Source organism: Columba livia, chromosome 19 (assembly GCF_036013475.1).
Source record: "Columba livia isolate bColLiv1 breed racing homer chromosome 19, bColLiv1.pat.W.v2, whole genome shotgun sequence".
NCBI classification, from domain to species: Eukaryota; Metazoa; Chordata; class Aves; order Columbiformes; family Columbidae; genus Columba; species Columba livia.
Window position 1 is genome coordinate 5706519 of NC_088620.1, and position 21166 is coordinate 5727684.

The 21166-nt window shown below is 43.7% G+C and overlaps 2 protein-coding genes across 27 annotated transcripts in view; both read right to left on the minus strand.

Moving 5' to 3' along the window:
• SPTAN1 (spectrin alpha, non-erythrocytic 1) overlaps positions 1–7709 on the minus strand; it is a 47067-nt gene extending 39358 nt beyond the window's left edge. For 12 of the 26 annotated variants that reach the window (XM_065035271.1, XM_065035270.1, XM_065035268.1 and 9 more), the window contains exon 1: positions 4503–4550. In XM_065035271.1, coding sequence (XP_064891343.1) covers positions 4503–4535 — 33 coding nt within the window. In that variant the 5' untranslated portion in view covers positions 4536–4550. Of the gene's footprint in view, positions 1–4502; positions 4554–7524 lie in introns of those variants that run through there. The other 14 variants (XM_065035272.1, XM_065035267.1, XM_065035263.1 and 11 more) reach the window with 2 other exon arrangements.
• A 2092-nt stretch (positions 7710–9801) lies between these two features.
• GLE1 (GLE1 RNA export mediator) lies at positions 9802–21138 on the minus strand. Its single transcript, XM_065035280.1, has 16 exons — positions 20869–21138; positions 20172–20393; positions 19053–19178; positions 18681–18829; positions 18313–18373; positions 17828–18082; positions 16837–17065; positions 16153–16268; positions 15931–16000; positions 15436–15578; positions 14164–14354; positions 13574–13703; positions 13153–13257; positions 12517–12599; positions 12281–12344; positions 9802–10875 (listed from the first exon to the last, which is right to left on the minus strand). Exons 1-16 carry the CDS (start codon positions 21121–21123, stop codon positions 10807–10809), a joined length of 2268 nt encoding a protein of 755 aa, XP_064891352.1. The 5' UTR covers positions 21124–21138; the 3' UTR covers positions 9802–10806.
• Between the last annotated feature and the right edge of the window lie 28 nt (positions 21139–21166).

Consider the following 21166-nt stretch of genomic DNA (forward strand, 5'->3'; position numbering starts at 1 on the left):
AAGCCTGCTTTTCTAAACTTGCATGTGGTTTACTTACAGTCTTATTCCATGTGTGCAGGTATACATATAAAATATGAACATTATATATATATAAATAAAAGCACACTTGTAGCAGAAAGTAAAAAGAAAGGAATATTTACAGAGACATTTAACTTGTACCTGTTTTGGAAAAATATGGCTGCAGTCATATAAAGGCCATGTCATCTCAAACTGTAGCATGCAAGTGTCTAACACACATGTTAAAAATGTGCTTCTGTGCACATGTTTCTGTAGATATATAGACATAAAATGCTTCTTGAACAACATATAAAATTTGGAAACATTTTATTTAAAATACTCAAGATAGATAAACTAAAGAATATTACTGTGCTTTAAACAGCAGCTAACTGGTCCACAGAAGTATGTATATCCACATATATATCTATATATAAACATTATAGATGCACATATATATACAGATGCTTCTGTGTGTGTGACACATCTCCTCTTTGTTCCCTCAGAGAATTACAAAAAAGCTCCAAACCCAGCCTGACTCTCCCTACACAACCTTCCAAAAACTGACAGAGGCTCTCGGTGCTGCACGGATCTGACTTCAGACAAGTCAGTTATGGAGCATTTCATAAAACCGGTGATATTGCTCTGACCACTTTCACTGAAAACCCGTCTTTCACTGAAAGACTCCACAGGTTGGAAAGTGATCTATATGGTCACGTTCTCCATTTGGTGTTCAAGCGCTTGCAAAGGGACAATCTGACGGAAAGGAACATATGGGGGCGAATCCGCACATTCCCCAGCTCCCTCCCGGCCGCACCCTGTGAGCGCAGCCGTGGCGGCTCCCCTGGACTCTGAGCCCCAACTGCATTGCGGCAGTTGAAGGAAGGAAGGAAAGAAAATTCAGCTTTGCTTTCTCTTCCAGGCCTGGGAGGTTTTAGTTCATTATTATCAAAATAGGACAACAAAAACCAAACAAAACCAGCCAGTCTGTGTAGACTGTACTATACACATGAAGTCCGGGTTTCATCTGGCAGTGGCACCAAAGGCTCCATTAGTGTATCCGGGTATTAATAGATCAAAACCCCGAACATAACTTGAGCTCAACTACAGATCTGTTCTCCTGAGAAAGCTGCTGCTTTTTCCAGCACTCTTTCAAACAGTCCTTTTCCTCTAGTAGAGCACGTTATTGCTAAAAATTTCCTCTCCTGCGCTGTTACATTGTGCTTGAATTCCAAAGCACTTCTTTTAAAGCAAATTGTGTTCAGGAATAACAAAGTGGCAGTTACTCTAAATGTGCTGCACCACCATAGCCCATCTCTGCTTTCTCTGGGTACAGGCATTACCAGGAGAAAACGAAAATCCTCATTAGTCTTTGGAACACCATACTATCTTTTGCTGTCAATTTATATATCAGTATTAGAAATAACCTCCACATGGGAGACCTTTTGTAATTTAGCCTGGTAGCTGCTTTGCCTCTCACGACACAAGTCATGCAATCCGGCTCATCTTTTTGCTGGAATTCGTTAAAAGAAAGGGTCCTTTTATAACTACAGTAAGTCGAGCTAGTCAATTGTAAAAGAAGTGCTTTGGTCTAGCAATAATAGACTGTTCTTTCCTGCAGCAGATCAGCTGACGTCAGCACGTCTGCGCTCCGCCAGAGCACGATCAGCAGTCACCGGGGAGCTGGGAACTCAAAAGTCATCGATGCTGCAGAACGACGCAGTCTAACGCTGGCGTTTTCATGCTCCAACTGCGGCACCCCCCTGGAATACGAAGCAGTTCTGCAAGAGGTTTCTAAACCTTCTTCACTACATCATTCAAAGGCACTTAGGATATACCCCTGCAGGCCCAGCAGGAGAACGGCCAATGAGAAGTTGCGCTTTATGTTTTTAACGTGAAAAAAAATATAGTGCGTATTGGGATGAGCACAAACGCCCAGCCTGACCCCAGATAACCGGCCCCGCACACAGAGACAACGCTCCCCACATCGCCGCTGCCGCCTGCGCCAGCTGATAAGGGCACAGAGAACCTTCCAGATGGCGCGGGCAGGAGCGGCGGCACCGGCAGTGCCTGCCCAGCCTCGGCCTGCTCCTCATCGCAGGGACGTCCCCAAACCCAGGGGTCTGAACCGTCCTGAATGCATTTGCCACTGTACTCTATTGTTGTAAGACTAAGTTTGGAAAGCCACATGAGAGCTTATGTCTAACTAAAAAAAATATTCAGAAAGGCTTCTTCGCACTGTGCCATTGTGGTGGGATTTTTTTTTTAAGCCAATAAAAAGAAGAGTAAATTTCAGAAAGACAAACAAACAACACCAAAACAAACTTATTACTCTGATCCTCCTATCTAAAATGATTAGCCTCCCCCAGATGATACAAATTATACAAAAGGTATGCTAAAATCTGCCCACGGATTGAAAATTGCAGATATTTCTAGACACCGCAGTGCAACAAGGATGATGTCAGCAACATCAGTCAAGTTCGGGAAACAGCAGGACCAAGGTGGGTTAAACAGGAATTGCAGCGGTGCCAGCAGGGCAGACACATAAGCCATCAGCATTTCCCTTAGCAAAACATGTTTTCAGGGATTTAAAATCTCGAATGTAAAATACATTCGGCGCTATACAGATGTTAGCGTAGTTTTTAAAAACAATTACATGAAGTTTAAAGACTTAGATTCCTTTTCTTGAAAGGCAATCAGATATCAGTATATAAAGATCACTATCTTCAGATGCAGCAAAATAATGACACATCTCCCTGATGTGTGTTACATTATATTCAGTATACGTGACCCTGGGAATAGCCTGTAATACGAGTACTTTCCCTGTCAAAACACTCCCTGCTTCCCAAGTACGCGCACATGAGCAGCTTGATGCATTTTTTTTGCATTCATCAGTATTACACATCCTAAATCTTGTCAAAAGAGCATTTAACTGATATCGGCTATTCCCTCCTGCAGGACAGGAATGGATTGCTGATGGTTATTTTTTAAGCAAAAAAAAACTGAATCCTAATACTGGATGTGAAAACAACCTTCAAAAGGAAAGGACTGATAAAAAAATTACATACACTTTTTCTAGCTTTCATTTCTCCCGCTCCCAGTTTCCTCAAAATGCTAGTGAATAAGTACACCACTACATATGAATACAAAATGACCACAAGTGCCTAGTTTAATGCCACCTTAGTACATACTAGTGCTGCTGGTAAATAAAAGAGAATCCTAAAAAGTATGTGCAGCACTGGCTCCTGCTCCTGTGCGGGGAACTGCACGGATACGATGTGTTACAAAGAGGTAACAGAAGGATGTTGTATCATATACTCTATACTGGAAATTTAAGACGCTGTTGAGGCAAATTAACATCTGGTCATTTAGTTTATGAATTTAAATCTACAAAATAAAGCAATTTTAAGGGTGGACTACTTAATGCCATAGACTCATACAGACTAACTGCAGTGCAGGTAAAATTCAAACAATCCCCATATGATACTTGAGTATTACAGGGACACAAGAAACTGCAGCATGAAAAGAAAAACAAAAGGTAAATTCTGTTTGAACAAAACCAGGCTGCAAAGCGAGTGATTCAGGCTGATTAGAGGGTTTGTGCACGGCCTGAACTATGCACTCCTGAAATATGGATGATGATTAGAGACCTGTTCATTTTTAGGCATCGAGTGTGAAAACTTTATTTTCACTATTAAAATAAAAGCAGCTGAATCGCCAATCTGAATTTGGTGCCCTTATGTACGAGGCGCTTTTGGCATCATTTTGTTTGCAATACCAGCACAGACCTTTGATAAAGCTCCGCAGCGCTGGCAAGGACTGCGCTCTGCCGAGACTCCTGAGAAAGCAAATTACCTCGACTGCATTGCAGAAATGGAGAGTTCACAGGTAATGCAATATTATATAATTAGCCCCAGCATTTTCCATTCCTCTTTGTTATCTTTCTGTTGTCATTTTAATTGTATTATATACATTTACATTACTATCATTTCCAAATAAAATCCAGTTGCTTGTGTTACCCAGCTGAAGTTCGATCCAGACATCCTATTTATTTTACCATCACTGGACACAAAACACCGCAGATGTAGGAATAGCGACACCACAACAATACAAGGATTATAAATTTGTGCAAGTGGACAGAATAGGAACCAAAGTCCACTTCAAATTCACAATGTTCTACAGTATAAATCTTATAATGGCTGATTTTTAGATGCTATAAGTAAAAAGATACTGCTCGAGTACTTTTTAAAACAAAAACCTCTTAGAAAATCAATCCACACCAATGAGCTATAACAACTATGAAGCATTCACACATCATGCATCACAGACAGAAATTAGGAAACTGAAAGTATTAAAGGAAAGGCAGGTCAGACTCAACACAGAAGCACAAATAAAGCACCTGCTATATAGAACAAACTCTCAAATTAATGGCCTTTTGCTACAAACAGGTCATTGCAATAAAGGCAGGCAAGTATGGCGATGACACTTCATGCACTATGTAAAAATACCTGGACTTTGACTTTACGAAACGATGACAACATGATGGAGGAATGTAGAGTCTAAAAGGGAGGGGGAAATCAAGATAACGTTCAACTAATGACTAGCATACGGACATGGCTTAATCCTTTTTCTTCTAAATACGTATACTGTCACGGTACACATTTCATACTTTCCTTTTGGTTCCTCGCCACATACAACAATTTGGCATTACTCTTACACAAGCTATTGTGAGTGAGACCTATCCATGCAAAAACGGTTACAAATATCAGCAGGAAAACTTAATTAACTTGGTATGTATTAACCTTTCCAGTCGATTTAAAAAAATACTATCGTAATCTGAAGGTCAAAACAGAAAGGAAGTTATCTGGACTTGGCAAATGACGCTTCCCGCTACAGCATAATCAAGTGGGGTGGCTTAATTTAAAGACACAAACTCAATAACTAGGTTTTGAATATAAATATCTACAAAGATTTTTACCTTCAACTGCCACAGTAAAAAAAACCCAGACAAGTAACAGTTGTGACAGAAGGTATTTTTTTTTTGAGATGGCTAATTACACAGCTGTTCAGTGTCTCTAACGCTGAATTTTTAACTGGAAATCTCCTTGCCTCCCCTAACCCTACATTTTCCCCTGAGCACGCTGCAATCCCTCAAGCAGTTCCTGGACAACTGCAGCTCCGTGCCTTTGTGCCCGCTGAAGCCAGCGCATTTCTCTCGTGGTTTTGGCATAGCTCGACGCGGATCGGTTGCGGCAGCGAGAAGGCAGCTCCCCGCTCCGCTCGATCCACACTCAGCTATGGGAGCACCGTCCTGGACTCCGCTTGGCAACCTCCATCAGCAGCATCTGCAGTCTGCTCCACCCCATTTTTCTGCTGCCTACACTCCAGGGACAAATGGCAAAAACAAACTCCCACACTCCACTAACATGCAGCAGAGAAAAGGGAGGAATTCATATTATATCCTGCAGTACAAGGGAAGCAATTAGTTGCCTCCCAAAAGCAACGTATTTATGAATAAATGCAATAATTGCATTATTTAAATATAAATAAGGCAGTAAAATACTAAGGTATTTGCATTAAATTACTAAGGTTAGTTATAAATGTAATAATTGAGAAACAGGAATTTCACACCGGGACGTACCACCCTGTCTCAAGAGACTGAAGGCTGCTTCTACCTTCCTGCCATGCAGGAGAAAAACATGTAAAAAACACTTAAAAGACAGTCTTTGACATTCAACATTTTTGCAGCTGTTGCTACCTTTTGTTATTTAAAAAAACAACCACAAATACGTTTGCTAACTTCATCAACTACGGATCTCACAGAAGCATAACATCTAAGTCTGATTTTAAAGTAAAATTTCTATTTCAATCTGACCAATATAGATTTTTTTTTTTAAAAAGGAATTGAAATAAATTACTCCTGTGAATAGCGTAACCTGCCATCTTGATTCAAGTATTTTCTGCAGCTTTACAATTTCATCACTCCAGTTACGGATCCTGCACAGAATGCAGCAGAAAGCATCAAGCTTTTGTTCATTATCTTCTTTGCACAATTTTTGAGGACAAAAGATCTCATGGAAGAACTCACTGCCAGCTGCATTTAAACGCATAAAAATCACACCAGGAGATTTAATATTTGTTTTGAACAAATCTGAACTCCTGACCAAGGCCTTTCAGTGAATAGTCATCAGAATCTTCTGGCACTTTGCTGAAAACACAACGCCAAAAGAAAATGGATCTTTTTTTTTTCCAGAAAGATACAGAACCATTTCAGGTTGAGGGTGTTTTTTTTCTGCCTAATGCGTTCATTCGCCATCTCCAGACAACTGCTCTTCAGAACCTATTTAAATATGTATGAAAGACTGCTCAATAGTCACGTACATTTTAGACCAGAACACGTAGCTGGTTTATGACAAAATAGCTACTAAAAATCTTGAATAATCACCACAGACCTGCTGAAAAAAATGTAGCGATAATTGTTAATGTTTTTCCTTAAATATCATGGCAAATGATTGCCCTATTGGTACATATTTATGGTCTAGCAATACAGACTTACACCACTGTCACCAGGTAAGGTGCATGCAGGCAATGAACTGAGATGAAAATGATTGTTGTTACTTTGATTTATGTTAAATTAAAAAAAAAAAAAAAAAGTTAATTAGGAAAGGAACAAATCCTGATCTTTTAATAAAGGAAACCGTAGTGCTTGACCTATATACCAACGTGACACATATATGAAAGGAACCCAGGTTGGGAGGATTTCTTTTAAACGTCTTTCTGCTTGGCAAGACATCTCTGTTGTACAAGCTGTTTACACGCTCATCATTTCACAGACACCTCCATCTCGTTGAGGAAAAGGCTCCCAGCCATCCCTGCACACCCAGCCCCTTCATCGCTCCCTTGTCTTCTCCCTCCTCACACGCTCTGAGCTGCATCTCCTGACCTTGGTCCGGGCTGGAAGCCATTGCTGTGCAGCGAACCCCCGGTTACCGCACAGCGCCCGCTTCTCCGCCCCCCTGCGGCTTCTCCTCAGGGGGTTTTACCGCAGCCCTCACCAGAGAAGGGCCAAGGGGAGGGCGAGGCGGGGGCCACTCAGCCCGCAAGGACGGCGATCCCCCGTCGCTGTTATCGACCCGCCTGTTTATCCCCTCCCCAGGGCGCTGAATGAAATTCCAGCCGCGGGTCGAGGCTGCCCAGGGCGGATCCCGCCGCTCCTCGCCCGCCTGCCCTTTATCCGCGGCTGCGCCCCCGCCCTTCCCTCCTTTCCTCCCCTCCCGAGGGCCGCAGAGAGACTCCGCTGTGCCCGCGATAAAAAACCCCACAGAGGCAGCCGAGCGGTACCCGAGGCGCCGCGGGGAGCCCCCTGAGGCAGGGCCGGCCTGAGCCTCCCCCACGGCTGAGGGGAGCCCGCACCCGTACACCTGTCTCCGCAGCGGCGGAAGGCGGAGCGGGTGTAGAGGGGCCTCTGTCTACCCGAGCGGAGTGGGATAAAGGCGGGCACAGCGTCCCCCCGCCCGCCCGCCGCCTCACCGGCTCGGTGCGCAGCGCTCCCCCGCCGGCTCCGCGCCCTCCGCCACGGACAGCGCGCGCCGCCTGCGCCCGCCTTTTTATAAGGCGGCCCGGAGATGACGTCAGCGCCGCAGAACGGTCTCCCGGCTGACGGAAAGAGCCGAAACGCTTCGGAAAGAATCGGGACCTGGGTGCGGTGGGGGCGGGACGGGCCCCACCCACCGGAGCTCAGCGAGTGAACTGCTGGAGCGGAGCATGCTGGGAGGGCCGGAGCGAGCCGAGGCAAGCCGGAAAGTGCCGAGCGATTCCGGAAAAAGCCGAGAGGTTCCGGAAAGTGCCGAAGGGCGGGGCAGAGTGCGGAGGGTGAGGGCGCGGTGCGGGCGGGGCGGTTATTTCCCCTCAGCAGCGGGGTGAGCAGCCTCGGACACGAAAAAAACACAAGATAACATCAGGAATCGGTTAAAACGTCCATGCAGCAGGGCGGCAGCTGGATTTTCTGTCACCATCTCCTCAGCCAGGGTCAGTCTGGGCTCTGGGAGGCCCGAGCTGCTGCGCCTGCAGAGGATGAGCGACAGGTTTTACAATTCAAATCAACAGGCCAGACTCAAAGCAGCAGCCTCAGGAGTTTTACATTATTAAAATTATATATGGGTAAGGCTGTCTTTCTGAAGCCGCGTGCGGTGTCACAATCACAGGCCTGGCAAGGACAGGGCAGCAAAAGCTGCAAGAGCCTGTCAAATCTATTTTTAAAAAGCTGATGAATAAATTCAAAGGAAAATGAGCCTTTAGTATAAACTGGATGTTTAAAACATGCACAGCAAAGAAGGTCTTCTCTAATCTCTTTAAAAAAATAAAACAAAACTGGCAAGGCAGGAAGAGCTTTATAGGATTAAAGTGATGAGTGGGTTTGAGTGATTTTTGAGTTAATAACGCTGTCTTAAATAAAAGTACTTAAATGGCAAAAGCACACTTGCAGTGACATTGTATCGCAGCCCGTGGGACGCCTGGAGCTCTTGTCTCCAAGGAACAGTGTGACTCAGGCTATTTTAATGCAGGATTTTCATAGGTGAGATGCTCTCCGTCAGATTTGATACAAATATCCTATGAAAGTGCTGTGAATACCTGCATAAGACCTTATTTGCACTGCATCTTCATAATACCAAATGGCTAACGTTTAAAACTGCTGAAATGACAAAATAGAATAGAATAGAATAGAATAGAATAGAATAGAATAGAATAGAATAGAATAGAATAGAATAGAATAGAATAATACAAGTCAACCATCAGTTCAAGCAGTAGGTGCAACCTTAAGCTACATCTAATAATAAATATTGATTTATTATGATTCTTTTGAAGTGCACTCATTCAATTCGAAATTCTTATTGGTGTTTTTGAAATAGTATTTGGATGCATTTTACTGAGGCAGAGAAGGGTACCATGTTTGTTATTTATTAAAATATATTTCCCGCAAAAACATTAGAAAACCCTAATACCTGTCAGCAAAAAAAGCAGCAAGCTATTTTATCGTATATATACATCACCAAATCACTCCCTGTGTTTTGGCACAGACAATTGTTTCTAACAGACAGTAGCAATTACTACCTTGGCAAAGTGAGTCTCCAACATGATTGTAGATATGTAAGATGCAATTAAAATATCTCCACTCGGTCTAAAAAACCCCAAACATTTTCAAGTGTACTAATGCCAGTCGTATTGCTTCAGTGTTACCTGGTAAAGGATACTAGATGGATATTTCCAGTACCCCAGAACAATCACTGGTAATACCAGTCTAGATTCCAGAGTCAGTTTACAAAATATATAAACCAAATGCAAATTTCACTGATTTACCAGCCAATTCTAAAGCCAAGGCTAAAGGTTTTAAAGGCCTGAATTCCAAAGAACATCACAACCTTGCCTCAGAAATCTCAAGTGCTACATAAAAATCAAATCCAGATTCTCCTACGGCCTCAACTCCGCTTTCTGCAGCTTCCAATTGCGGTGTCTCTAGGAAGAACTCAAACCCATCTGGTAAAAATAGTAATTTTAATTTGCAACAGTATATTGCAGAACAACGTGCTGCTTTCTAGAACTCAGGAGCAAATTTTCTCATCTCAGAGGCCACCAAAATAGTTCAAGGACAGCGCACTGTAAATCAGACAAACCTCCCACCACTGACCTCCCAGGACTATTTATCTCCTTTATTCACCCGCCAAAGAGCTGTAGATGTTCTTGACCATCCCTCTCCCACAGAAACCAACATCCTGCTCCTATAGACGAAAAAACCCAAACTGCATCAGCTTCAGATTAAGAAGAAAAATCAAGCTTTAATATTAATTTAAACAGATTTCTAGAATGAACTATTCTCAGAATAATCCACCATTGGTACAAAAGTATTACAGTACTTGATGCATAAAATACAGTAACATTGGTAAGAAATCCATTTACATAAAAAGAAGAGCCTTTATAAAACGCACCTCAGGCACCCCAAGCCCACTATTTCTCTCTCAAATGATGGCAGAACATCAACAAAAGTGCTCAAATGAAGGAATTAAGGCACCGTTTTGCCACCTTTTTTTAATAAGAAAAAGGATTATTAGCTTCCATCAGACACAGAATTTCTGTAGTTTTGGGAACTCTGCCCCGTGAATTGACTATTATCCATGCAAACCTTCTAAACCCATGAGTCTGCCCTCTGAAATGGAGAATTCTGACTCCTGGAGCAAAGTCACGTTCAATAGAGAGAAGCGTCAACACCGCTGGGCCAAGCGCCTTTACCAGCCCCACTGTCGTTTTCAGATGCTGTTGAGACAAACAGGGTGCAAGTACATAACTAAAACTGAAGTATAAAAAGACAGATGTAATAAGTAAAGTACAAAAATTAAGTTCTAGCTGAAAGTTTCCGAGATCGATCGTTCTGTTAAGACTTCATAAAGCTGTGAGGTATTTTCACTTTCAGGAACACAACAGTGCTGTGCACATTTTCAGCCCAAGAGTCTTTAACCTCCAAAGCCCAGAGGTCACCAAGACACTATATTTAAAACATCTTCCACACGTTTAAACACATGAAGGAAGCACCTTCAATTTTCCATAATTTACTATACAAAAACTTACACAAATCCAAAGCAAAGAATAACTTCAAATTATTTGCAACAAACGCAAGTTTGTTCTGCCCAACATAAACCTTGATGCAATAAACATGAATGCATGGATGGAATTATTTTCTCCTCATTCCTCCATTTACATGTAAACAGGAATCCAGGTCTGAAAGCACCGACATCCAAGGAGAAAGATATATAAACGGATTTATGATCTCCAAAAGGAAGCCTGCAGAGAGCCCTTTGGTAATGGGATTTCCTTCTGCTGTAGACACGTCTGGAGGAGAGAAAAAGAAATGTGTCTCTTAATTTGCTCAGGAAATGTGATGGCTCTTATTGGAGACATTGAAAGCATTGCTAATAAAATGTACCCAAATTAATTTTGAAATGAAAGTACAAACTCTAAAGCTCTCACGTCTTAATATCATAATCTGACATTCACGTAACAACTTCACAGTATCACAGTATGTTTGGGATTGGAAGGGACCTCAAAAGATCATCTAGTCCAATCCCCCTGCTGGAGCAGGAACACCCAGATGAGGTTACACAGGAAGGTGTCCAGGCGGGTTGGAATGTCTGCACAGAAGGAGACTCCACAACCTCCCTGGGCAGCCTGGGCCAGGCTCTGCACCCTCACCGGGAAGAAGTTTCTTCTCAAATTTAAGCAGAACCTTTTGTGTTCCAGTTTGAACCCATTACCCCTTGTCATTGGTTATCACCGAGAAGAGCCTGGCTCCATCCTCCTGACACTCCCCCTTTCCATATTGATCCCCAGGAATGAGTCCCCCCTCAGTCTCCTCTTGTCCAGCTCCAGAGCCCCAGCTCCCTCAGCCTTTCCTCACACGGGAGATGCTCCACTCCCTCCAGCATCTTGGTGGCTGCGCTGGACTCTCTCCAGCAGTTCCCTGTCCTGCTGGAACTGAGGGGCCACAACTGGACACAAGATTCCAGGTGTGGTCTCCCCAGGGCAGAGCAGAGGGGCAGGAGAACCTCTCTGACCTACTGACCACCCCCTTCTAACCCACCCCAGGTACCATTGGCTTCCTGGCCACAAGGGCCCAGTGCTGGCTCATGGTCACCCTGCTGTCCACCAGGACCCCCAGGTCCCTTTCCCCTACACTGCTCTCTAATATGTAATTTCCCAACCTATACTGGAACCTGGGGTTGTTCCTGCCCAGATGCAGGACTCTACACTTTCCCTTGTTAAATTTCATTAGGTTATTAAATAATTATTTTACAGTTTAAAATAACTAATTATATTAATTAATCATATTAATTAATTATATATTATATTAATTATATTAATTATATTAAATAATTATTTTACAGTTTTGCAAGCTTTCTTAAGAAAGAAAGATGCAAGATGCCAGAGAGAGCGGTTCACAGTGTCTACTTCCTCATGCATCTGATCAGGACAATGGATGCAAAGAAGCAAACCACTGATAAAACAGAAAATAGCTGCACCAGAAATGACTCAGCAGAATCCTCCACAACCTGCGCATCTCCCCCTGCAACCCATCATAAGTATCATTAAGGTAATTTGAAAAGTTACAAAAGCTGGGTTATATCATAGTGACAGGTCTGGACTATCAGGTGTGCTGCAAGCATGTGATTTATATGTTGAATGAAGGGGAATAAACCCAAAACAAGAACATCTGAAAACTGAAAAAAAATTGGTTTACCTCCAAGAACTGCTTGAAACGCATTAAGGAGCCCATCTGTCCAGAGCTGGTAATCGCTTCAATTCTGCAGAAATAACAGCACGTTTCAAAATCTACTTAGAAAGTTGGGTTTGATTTACAGGTGGGTGTGGGAGCGAATGACAGAGATTGGAAAAGATGGACGAGTCATTTAAGAGCAAACAGTCAGCAAGTAGAAAACAAGGATTATTTCACATGCCTAAGCACAGATATCATACCTTGGGAAATAGTCTTCTCGGATAAGCAACATCATTTTCCAGAACTGAACCTGATACTGTTTCATGAGTGCGTTGCCACACACCTGCGGTACAGAAAGCCACAAAGATCAGATTCCAGAACTGGGTTTCAGACCAGCATGACAACTTCAATGAACCTCTTCAATATCAACCACTTCGTATTTTATCCAGACGTTTAAAAAGAATATACCTATGCCTACAATAAACCGAGCCAATCGTCTAAATGCCACTACTGCTACCAAAATAACTCTTTTCTTTTCTCTTTCACCGTGTGGTGGCCACTGATACCAATCTTGTGTTATTCCTCCTCTCGCTCCAGTCTCCCTCCAAAAATAACAGCCTTCCCTAGGGCCATTTTTAAAATTCCAGGGACCTTAAATGAGACCAAATACAACAAGAGCTGCACGTATAAAAATGTAAGTTTTTAAATCATGCAGCTCCAAAGCTCCATTTGCAAGAACATGGAAATATTCACATTCCTTTCTGAAGGAATCAGGACAAGTTAAACAAAAAAAAAAGCTCTTAAAATCACAATGACCCTCACCTTGGCAACCCCTTCAGAAACTAAAATGTCACCAATTTGGATTCCTTGAACTACCAGTAACCTACATCACTTACCTCCAGAAAATCAAAAAGTAGCGTAGCTGTCACGTCTGCCAGAGGCTCCATATTCAACATCTGAGCGAGCCAGCGCCAGCCGTAGTTCAGCCCGTGAGGATGTGCCTATAAAGCAACACAAAACTTACCCACCGCTTGTTTTAGGACTTGCAAAATGCTATTATTAAAAAAGGCAGGTTTCTGATTTACTTTCTTAAAGTTATTTTACAACAGCCTAACAAAACTTGATCATTATGAAAATATAAAGTAAAGGTCTACACTAAACATTGCTTTGCTGATGATGGTTATGACCATCTCCCTTCAAATATATCATGAGCTGGTTTAAGTTCAGCACACCTTAAGTACAGATCACGTTTACAACACATTTAATAGACTCTTGAGATAGTAACGAGGTTCTAGCTATAATGCCACCCATGCGTACCCCTTGTTTGTTTCCATAAGGCCACCGGAGCTGAATGATAGCAGCATAAAGACGAATCAATCCTGACATCCGTTTAAGAAAATGATCTTGCTCTTCTATCTTAGAATCCTTAACTTGATATCCAAGCATCCTAAGTATGAGAAGATGTTCCCGTATTAGTACAGCAAAACACATTCACTTGAGTCCCCGCAGTTCTCAGCTTACTTTAAACCAACTGCACTGAGCACAGGGATACTCCAAAACCACGCAAGGCTGGTCATTACCCTCTGGATTGTATGTTTCACTGTATTATACCACGTGGAATATTCAGGTTCTGTACTGGATATTTCAACCCAAATCAAGCTATGGCTATCAACTGCTCTTTGAGGATGAGGAAGAAGCAAAAGAGCCACTTCCAAAGCTGTAGGACACAGGGTGCTCCACGGAAACAAGGTCAGGGAGCTGCACACTTCTTAGTGACCCTCCAGAGTCTACACCAGCACATCACAGTGCCTGCGCAACCAGGGATGGAGAAAAGCGGAGCTCACCCACAATAATACAGTCCTCACCCCTGCAGGGTTCCTGCTGAAGAAGCCCAGTACTGGATTTACCTCTGGTAGTCTTCCATGGAAGTCCCCTCTTTCAACGCAGGGTAAAATGGCACGGAATAGGGGCACTTTTTGTGCAGATGAGCTAAAAAGAGGTCTCCAACTCGAGGGTGTAGCTCCCAGATTCCTGAGGCCACCACAGCAATTGGGAAAGCTGCATCATGGTGAGAAGCTACTTCTTCTTCTCCTTGGTTCTGGAGAAGGGAAAGGAAAGTCAGTCCCCACCCCTCCATTTCTCACACCAAAAAAATCCTCTTTTCTGTGTAATAAGCCTCCTCTAAAGGATCCTGATGTTTCCATGGCTATGTGGCCAAGCACAGAAAAGCTGATAAAGCCCCATGTTTTGAGCATATACACAGTTTTGTGATAGATCAAAATTTGTAACATGTAAGCCTGTGTCCTGGTTTTGTTAAAAACAAGTTTCTCTTTTAGTGAATTTGCCTGTCAGCTAAAGCTTCATATGAGCTGCATTTTCCTGGAGAACCAGACACATGTTTTGGTGAACATAGCAGTGGAATGCGAAGTTATTGATAAGCATGGATGGACATCTCACGAGAGGGGCGATGAGAAACAGGTGACCAAGGAACTGACCAACTGAGTATACCATCCCATTCATGTGAATACTTCATATAAAGTGGGAGATCATGAGGATCTCGTCCCTTTTCCTTATGGCCGACATTAGGAGAGGACCTTGCTAGTTGTCCCTGCGAACTGAGGCCAGTGACAGACTGAATCCAGCTCTGGTTGGCTGCAGAGTCCAGTCCAGGACTTCGGGTGCCGGCTCTGCAGTTGCTGGGACTTTCAAGATTGGTTTTGTATATTTTGTATTATTTTCTCTATTCTTATTAGTAGCATTTGTAAAACATGTTTCATTTTTCCAACTCTGTTCTCTCTGTCCTTCTTTCCCTCTGGATTGCGGGTCCTTAGTGGGAAGGGGGGAGAGGGAGGGGCTAAAGGGGAAAGCGGGAGGAGAGGAGGTTACCAATACATCTGCCACGGTTTTATTGTCACCCTGCAATCAAAACCCTTGACAGCCTGGAATTTAGTTCTTCCTCCTAGAAGAGCTAAAATAGGCGATGAGAAGATAAACTTAAGCTCTTTCTCCTTTCATTTTTTAATCCAAAAAGGACTTTCTCTAATCAATATGAACATTAATACATGCAAGCTAAACACCTGGTAATTTTGTTCTTAGGAGTTGAAGACAGAGGACAGTGTCCACAAGAACTTAAAGCACTAGCTACCTTTGTCATCCCAATAAAAAGAACATTTCCTCACCACAAATTTCTCCGCAAGTTTGTAATAAACAAAATCCAGCCCCTGCGGATGCTGTGTCACTGACACCGTTCGCCCTCCACTCTGAACGGACTTTCCAGAGAGCAGGTTATTGATCTTGTCGAATATCTCTCTCAGCTGAGAGCCTGCAAATACATAAGGAATGTAGAAGCAGGAGATGAGGAACCAGCAGACAAGTCTTAACCACATCAACTTCACAGAAATTAGACTGACATCCTGAAGGGCAAGGCACCGCAAACTGCGCATTTGCTACAGCTGATTTAAGAACTTAAGCACCCTGAAGAAAGATGCCTCCGAGGGAAACAACAAACCTTTAAAACATAAGTAAACACCGTACTGCAAAGACTTGGGCTGTGTGCACACCAGCCTTCTGTTGTAGGGATAGAAGCTATAGAAACATGGGATACGTTGTGTCCTACAAACATCTTTACGGCAAAATGCACTTCAGCTGGATTGGGGTCTTGGTGTTTTCCTGACCTGCTATTCTAGAGATCTGGCTCACAGGGATTGTAGCTGCTTTCTGCAAGTCTGTTTTTATCTTCTTAACCTGCAGAACAAACAAAGAAACAACTTTAAAAACCTTTAAAGACAAGTAAACCACTATGACAGTTTGGATGAGCAGACTGTTAACAGAGGGTGTCCTGTTTCCCTAGAAATTCAGACAATCACTCTTCAGCTGTATTAATCATCTGTTCGTACCTCGTTGTTGTCTTTGCAGTTGCTGATTTCACTGAAAGAAGCAACACACTGCTCAGCAGCATCTTGAAGCTGCCGGTACCACTGCATGGTACTTTCTTCTGCCTTCACTTGAAGTCCTGGTATTAAAAACAAACAACAGAAGACTAAGACAGGCCCGAAACTTTAGAAAACCTAAAGAAAACTTTTCTTAAAAAAATTGCAAGGAACTAAGAGCTTCATGAGTGTTTTTCCCCCAAATTTAGTTTAAAAGCTACGTTCACAAATTAACTACAAGTCTGCAAGCTACAGGACTTGTCCTTCTTCAGCTTAGTAGCTGATAAATGCAAGATGCCTGGATTTCACTTGACTCTCAAGGAGGAGGCTATTTCAGCAGTCTGTCCTCGTATGTTTTGTCACATCACGCATAACACATCTACAGTCACAAGGCAGCACAACGTTATTCTCTTATATTCCAATATATGATATACTCTCTAGGAAGAGTAGGTTTTGCTCCCATTAATATAATCAATTGATGCTGCATCGGTTTAATTTCAAGAGTTTGCTGCCAGCAGTCCTATACCCATTTTGCTGCTTGTGCTAAAAGTAAAGGCTCCAAGAAGGTATGTCATCACAAAAATAAGATTCCAAAGTAGCATTTAGCCTAACAGTGAAATAAAGTGTAAGGAGAAAAAAGGTGGAACCAACCTTCTTTCTGCTGCTTTCCCCCTGACTGCTGTGCAGGGGCGGGAGTCTGAGCCTTCATCTGCTCTTTTTTCAGTAACTCTGTTTGCTTTTGTCTCTCTTCCTCTTCGTCTCTTCTCCTTTTCTCTTCCACAGCTGCAGCGATTTCTTGCTGCATGCTGGAGATCAGCCCTCGCATCTCCTGCAGCGCTCGTTCGGTGTTGGCCACATCCACTTGAGTAGGGAAACCTCTCTGTCAGGAAACACGGAGACAATCATCAGTCTTTTGTTCCACTATCTGCAGGGGAACAGCAAGAGCGAGGAGCCTTCAGATAATCTGGGAGCCGACTACACCTTTTATCCTATGCGGTGAAAATATCTTTTTCTCCTTTATTTTTACATAACATTGGTCATAACGTTTGTAAATAATGTTAGTCCATGACAACCTCGCAAGATCTTGGACAACAAAAAATAACAACACACTTGGACAAGTATAAGGGAAACCCAAAGCAAAGCCCAGGCAGCTTCCTCTGCAGAAATGCAGCTGTGAGAAGCGGGGTCAGAGAATTAGCCTTATTACAGTGTTGTATTTTTCAAGGTTTGCATCCCACCATTCCATAGCAAAATAAATATTTTAAAAACCTACTTACAGCAAAAAGGCTTATGAGTAGAGGAGAATCATAACGTGTTGAATACTTAATAATTTATGAAGCACTCCGCTCCCATGGTTGTCTCAAAAAGGAAGTTAACAGCATCGAGAGTTTACAGAATTTAATATTCAGTCTTTCTCCTGTAGAAATCCTCATGCATTTTTATAAGCCCTTTTCAAGACAAGAGCTGAAGTGCCTCAGAAAAGAATCTTCCTTTTAAAGTAGATGCTTTATAGGATGAATATCTAAAATCATTTCTGTGACATCTTCTTTAACGGCCTCATAACAAGCTGCCTTTGGAGACAACTAAGGAAGTTTTATGAAGGAATAACAACCCAAGTTAGGAACAAATCTAGAACCTCTACCTCACTTGTGGTGCGGATGAGTCCTGACACCAGCCCACAGATCTGGTTGCCACGATTACTGTATGCAGAAAGGTCGATCCTTGGCAGGTCTTTGTGTCTGTAATTGGGATCAATCTGCTGGTTGAGCTGCAGAACTTCCTCCTGGATGGAATAGAGGCGGCGCAACCTTTCCTGCCCCTCTTCCTTGCGCAAGCGCTCCAGCTCTTCCTGACGCTGCCTCTGCTGCTCTGCCTCGCGCAGCTTGAGGTTTAATACCTGGGGAAAGACAGAAGACACACAAAATACTTAAATAACTCCAGACTCAGGGGTCCCTCCTGCTCCTACAACATTTGCCATTACTGCATTTCTGCAACTCAAGGTCAGCACCAGAAAACACATTTTCACTCCAGGAGTGGCACCTAAACACAAATAAACCAACTGGTCTTTCCAGTTCCCACCGAGTAGTCATGGTCTTTTATGAAAGAAAACCCTTACAAGTCTCAGACCTTTGCTCTGTGTCTGTGTTCTTCCTTCAGCTTCTCTTGCTGCCCCTGCGCCTCCTTTGAGCTACAAAACACATAAAGACAGAAAAACTGTGTCCAAGACAAGCACAAAACACAAACAGCAAGTAACTTTTAAAGCAAGCCAAGGTAAAGGAACTTTAACTGTCACAAATATCGTCTTTTTCTAACCACTGAAACCTCAACAGTAGCCAGAGATCTATTCTGACAGCCAAACAGGATAGTTAATGTAAGAAAAGCAGCAGGTGACATTTTCAAGCTCAAGTGACTAGCATAGAGCTGTCAGGCACAAGAATTAACCCTCACTTTGATTAAATGCTATAACATTTTAAGGCTACCAGAGCTAATCTCACCTCTTCTCCATTACTTCTTGCAAATCCTGGAATTCCTGATGCTGCTTTAGCTCCTTCAGTTCATCAAAGCGCTTCAGTTGTTCACTTGCCAGGTCGGACACTGCCCTCACCATCTGCTCTTGCTGCTCCTGCCGCTGCCTGAGCCCCTCCTGCACGTCGCACCGCAACGCAGCAAACACCGACAGAAGAACATAAAAATTCAATTACCCAAAGTGGGACAATGTCTAGGATAACTTATTGTCCTGAGACTTTTACCAGAGCGTTGTTACATCTGGTTATGTAGCTCTCCTGCGACTCACATATACCCTCCACAATTTTTGTGTGTGTTTTTCCTTATGTGGTGGTTGTTGTGTTTTGGTTTGGATTTTTTACCTTTCCTTTCAGCCTGTGCATCTCCTCGTACATCCGAATGCAGCCTTCGACTTCTGTGACTTTACACGGCAGAACAGCTGGAAAGACTTCGTGATCCACTTCCAGCAGACCAAGATCTCCATTTCCCTGCGTGTTCAGCATACAAGCAAAATCAGTGACCAAATACAGCATCAGCAACTCACAGAAAACATCGGGTAAATGAAATCTCCTAAACCGCTCATTAGAGAAACAAAGGAGTTAATCAATGCACAACTTTTTAGAGTAGTTACATACCCTGGTGGCGTAGCCTCACCATTTTGAGTATTCTCCAGCACCTACGTGAATTTGAGATAAGTATTTTTCCCAATGACTAAAACTGGGAGCAGAGACACCAAGAGCCTGTAGGACTGACTGTCACCTAGAAAGGCCAGACAGAGTCCCCATGTTCTCTTCACATTCTGTGAGGATGTTACACTGGAAGAAGTCAAGACAGGTTTCTACTTTGAATCATTCTTCAGGAGGAGTTTTCAGAGTCTCTCTTATAATTTGCATCAGATCTTGTTGCTTTATTAAGATGTTTTCCTCACAATACATTTTTAAGTCTAAATGAGGGCAAGATCATGCAAAGCTTTACTGCTCAGTATCACTGTTATGTGGTGAAGCCATAATTTAATGCATAGCAACAGATATTTGTTTTCTTTTCAGGTGCTCCATCAACTTGATTCCCTCCACAACGCAAATGCCCATTGCCCAGCTCGTAAAAGGGAGCCAAGACAATTCTACGTCATCCAAAGACTCCAGAGAACCCAAGGGGGCACTCAGGCCTGACCCCACTCTGTGACCTGATCCCTCCAAACGGGTGAATCCTGTGCTATCAGTCCACTTACACAGCTACAACTACGTTTTCCTCGGTTATGGTGAAAAAGGGAGTTTGCTTCTGGCCCACTATAAAACATTATTCTCCGAAGACCTTGTTAATACAAATTTTATCATCGCCTGTTTATCCCACAAGAAGTTGAAACTAAGTATGTTTTTCCCCACAAAAACAGAGCACAAACCAAACTTTATCAGACAATTCACGGCAGCATGTTGGCACTTTTCTGTCACAGCTGCTCAGCCATGGGTTACAACCAGAGGTACCTTTGTTTCGCTTGGCTGTGCAGGTGGAAGTGGCGAAGAGCCCCGGCAGCTGGCGGGTGTGACCTCCAGAGGAGACGACCCGTTTGTGAGGGGAGCGGGTTCTTTAGGCGTTGAACTTCTGGAGGGTGCGATTTCTGGCGCCGATTGCCCAACCACTCTGTCTAGGACCCAGCCAGAGTACGGGGACAGCACGACGGGAGACATGCAGCCTTCCAAGAGATCCTGGGGAGAAAACGCTCTGTGAACATGACACATATCTAGAAAGCAATGAGTCATTACCACACATCAAAAACATTGGCATAGATCAACAGGTGCTTTGGAACCGCAGCTCAGAAACCCATTTATTTAGCTGTTTTTCCAACGCTTTCCCCAGGTTCCCCTATTTTGCAGGACTGCCACACTTGAACCTTCTCCTGTACCAGCCCCTCGTCCCCAAACCCTGCGATATGCGTTCAGGAGGATGGACCTGACCTGCTGGAGGGGGAGCTGAGGGGCCCAGGTGCTGACACACCAGGAGCGGGCAGCACAGACAACATAACGCGATATATACTAATACATTTCAAACCCTAGGGGCTGTTGAGGAGGCGGGAGTCAACGTCCCACCGCCGGGCCCAGTCACGGACCCCACCTCAGCCACCCAGACCCTGTGTGTGCAAAGCGGAACGGCCGCGGCCCGGGGGTCCCCAGCCGCCCCCACCTCATCGTGCGGCCAGCGGCGGCCGTAGCTCAGGCGGCCCTTGCTGGAGGAGCTCAGAGCCGCCAGCGTCTCCCAGCGCAGCGCCCGCGACTCCATGGCACCGCTCCGCCGCGCCGGGCTCAGCCCCGCCCTTCCGCTTCCGCCCGGGGCGGGGCCGAGCTCCAGAACCGCGGTTCGAATCCCGACCGGGCCACCTCCGGGGGTTTTTAATCGAAAATACAGGTTTTGGCTGGGATAGTTAATTTTCTTCCTCATTGGTGGTTGTTTTGGATTTATTACGAGAATAATGTTGATAACG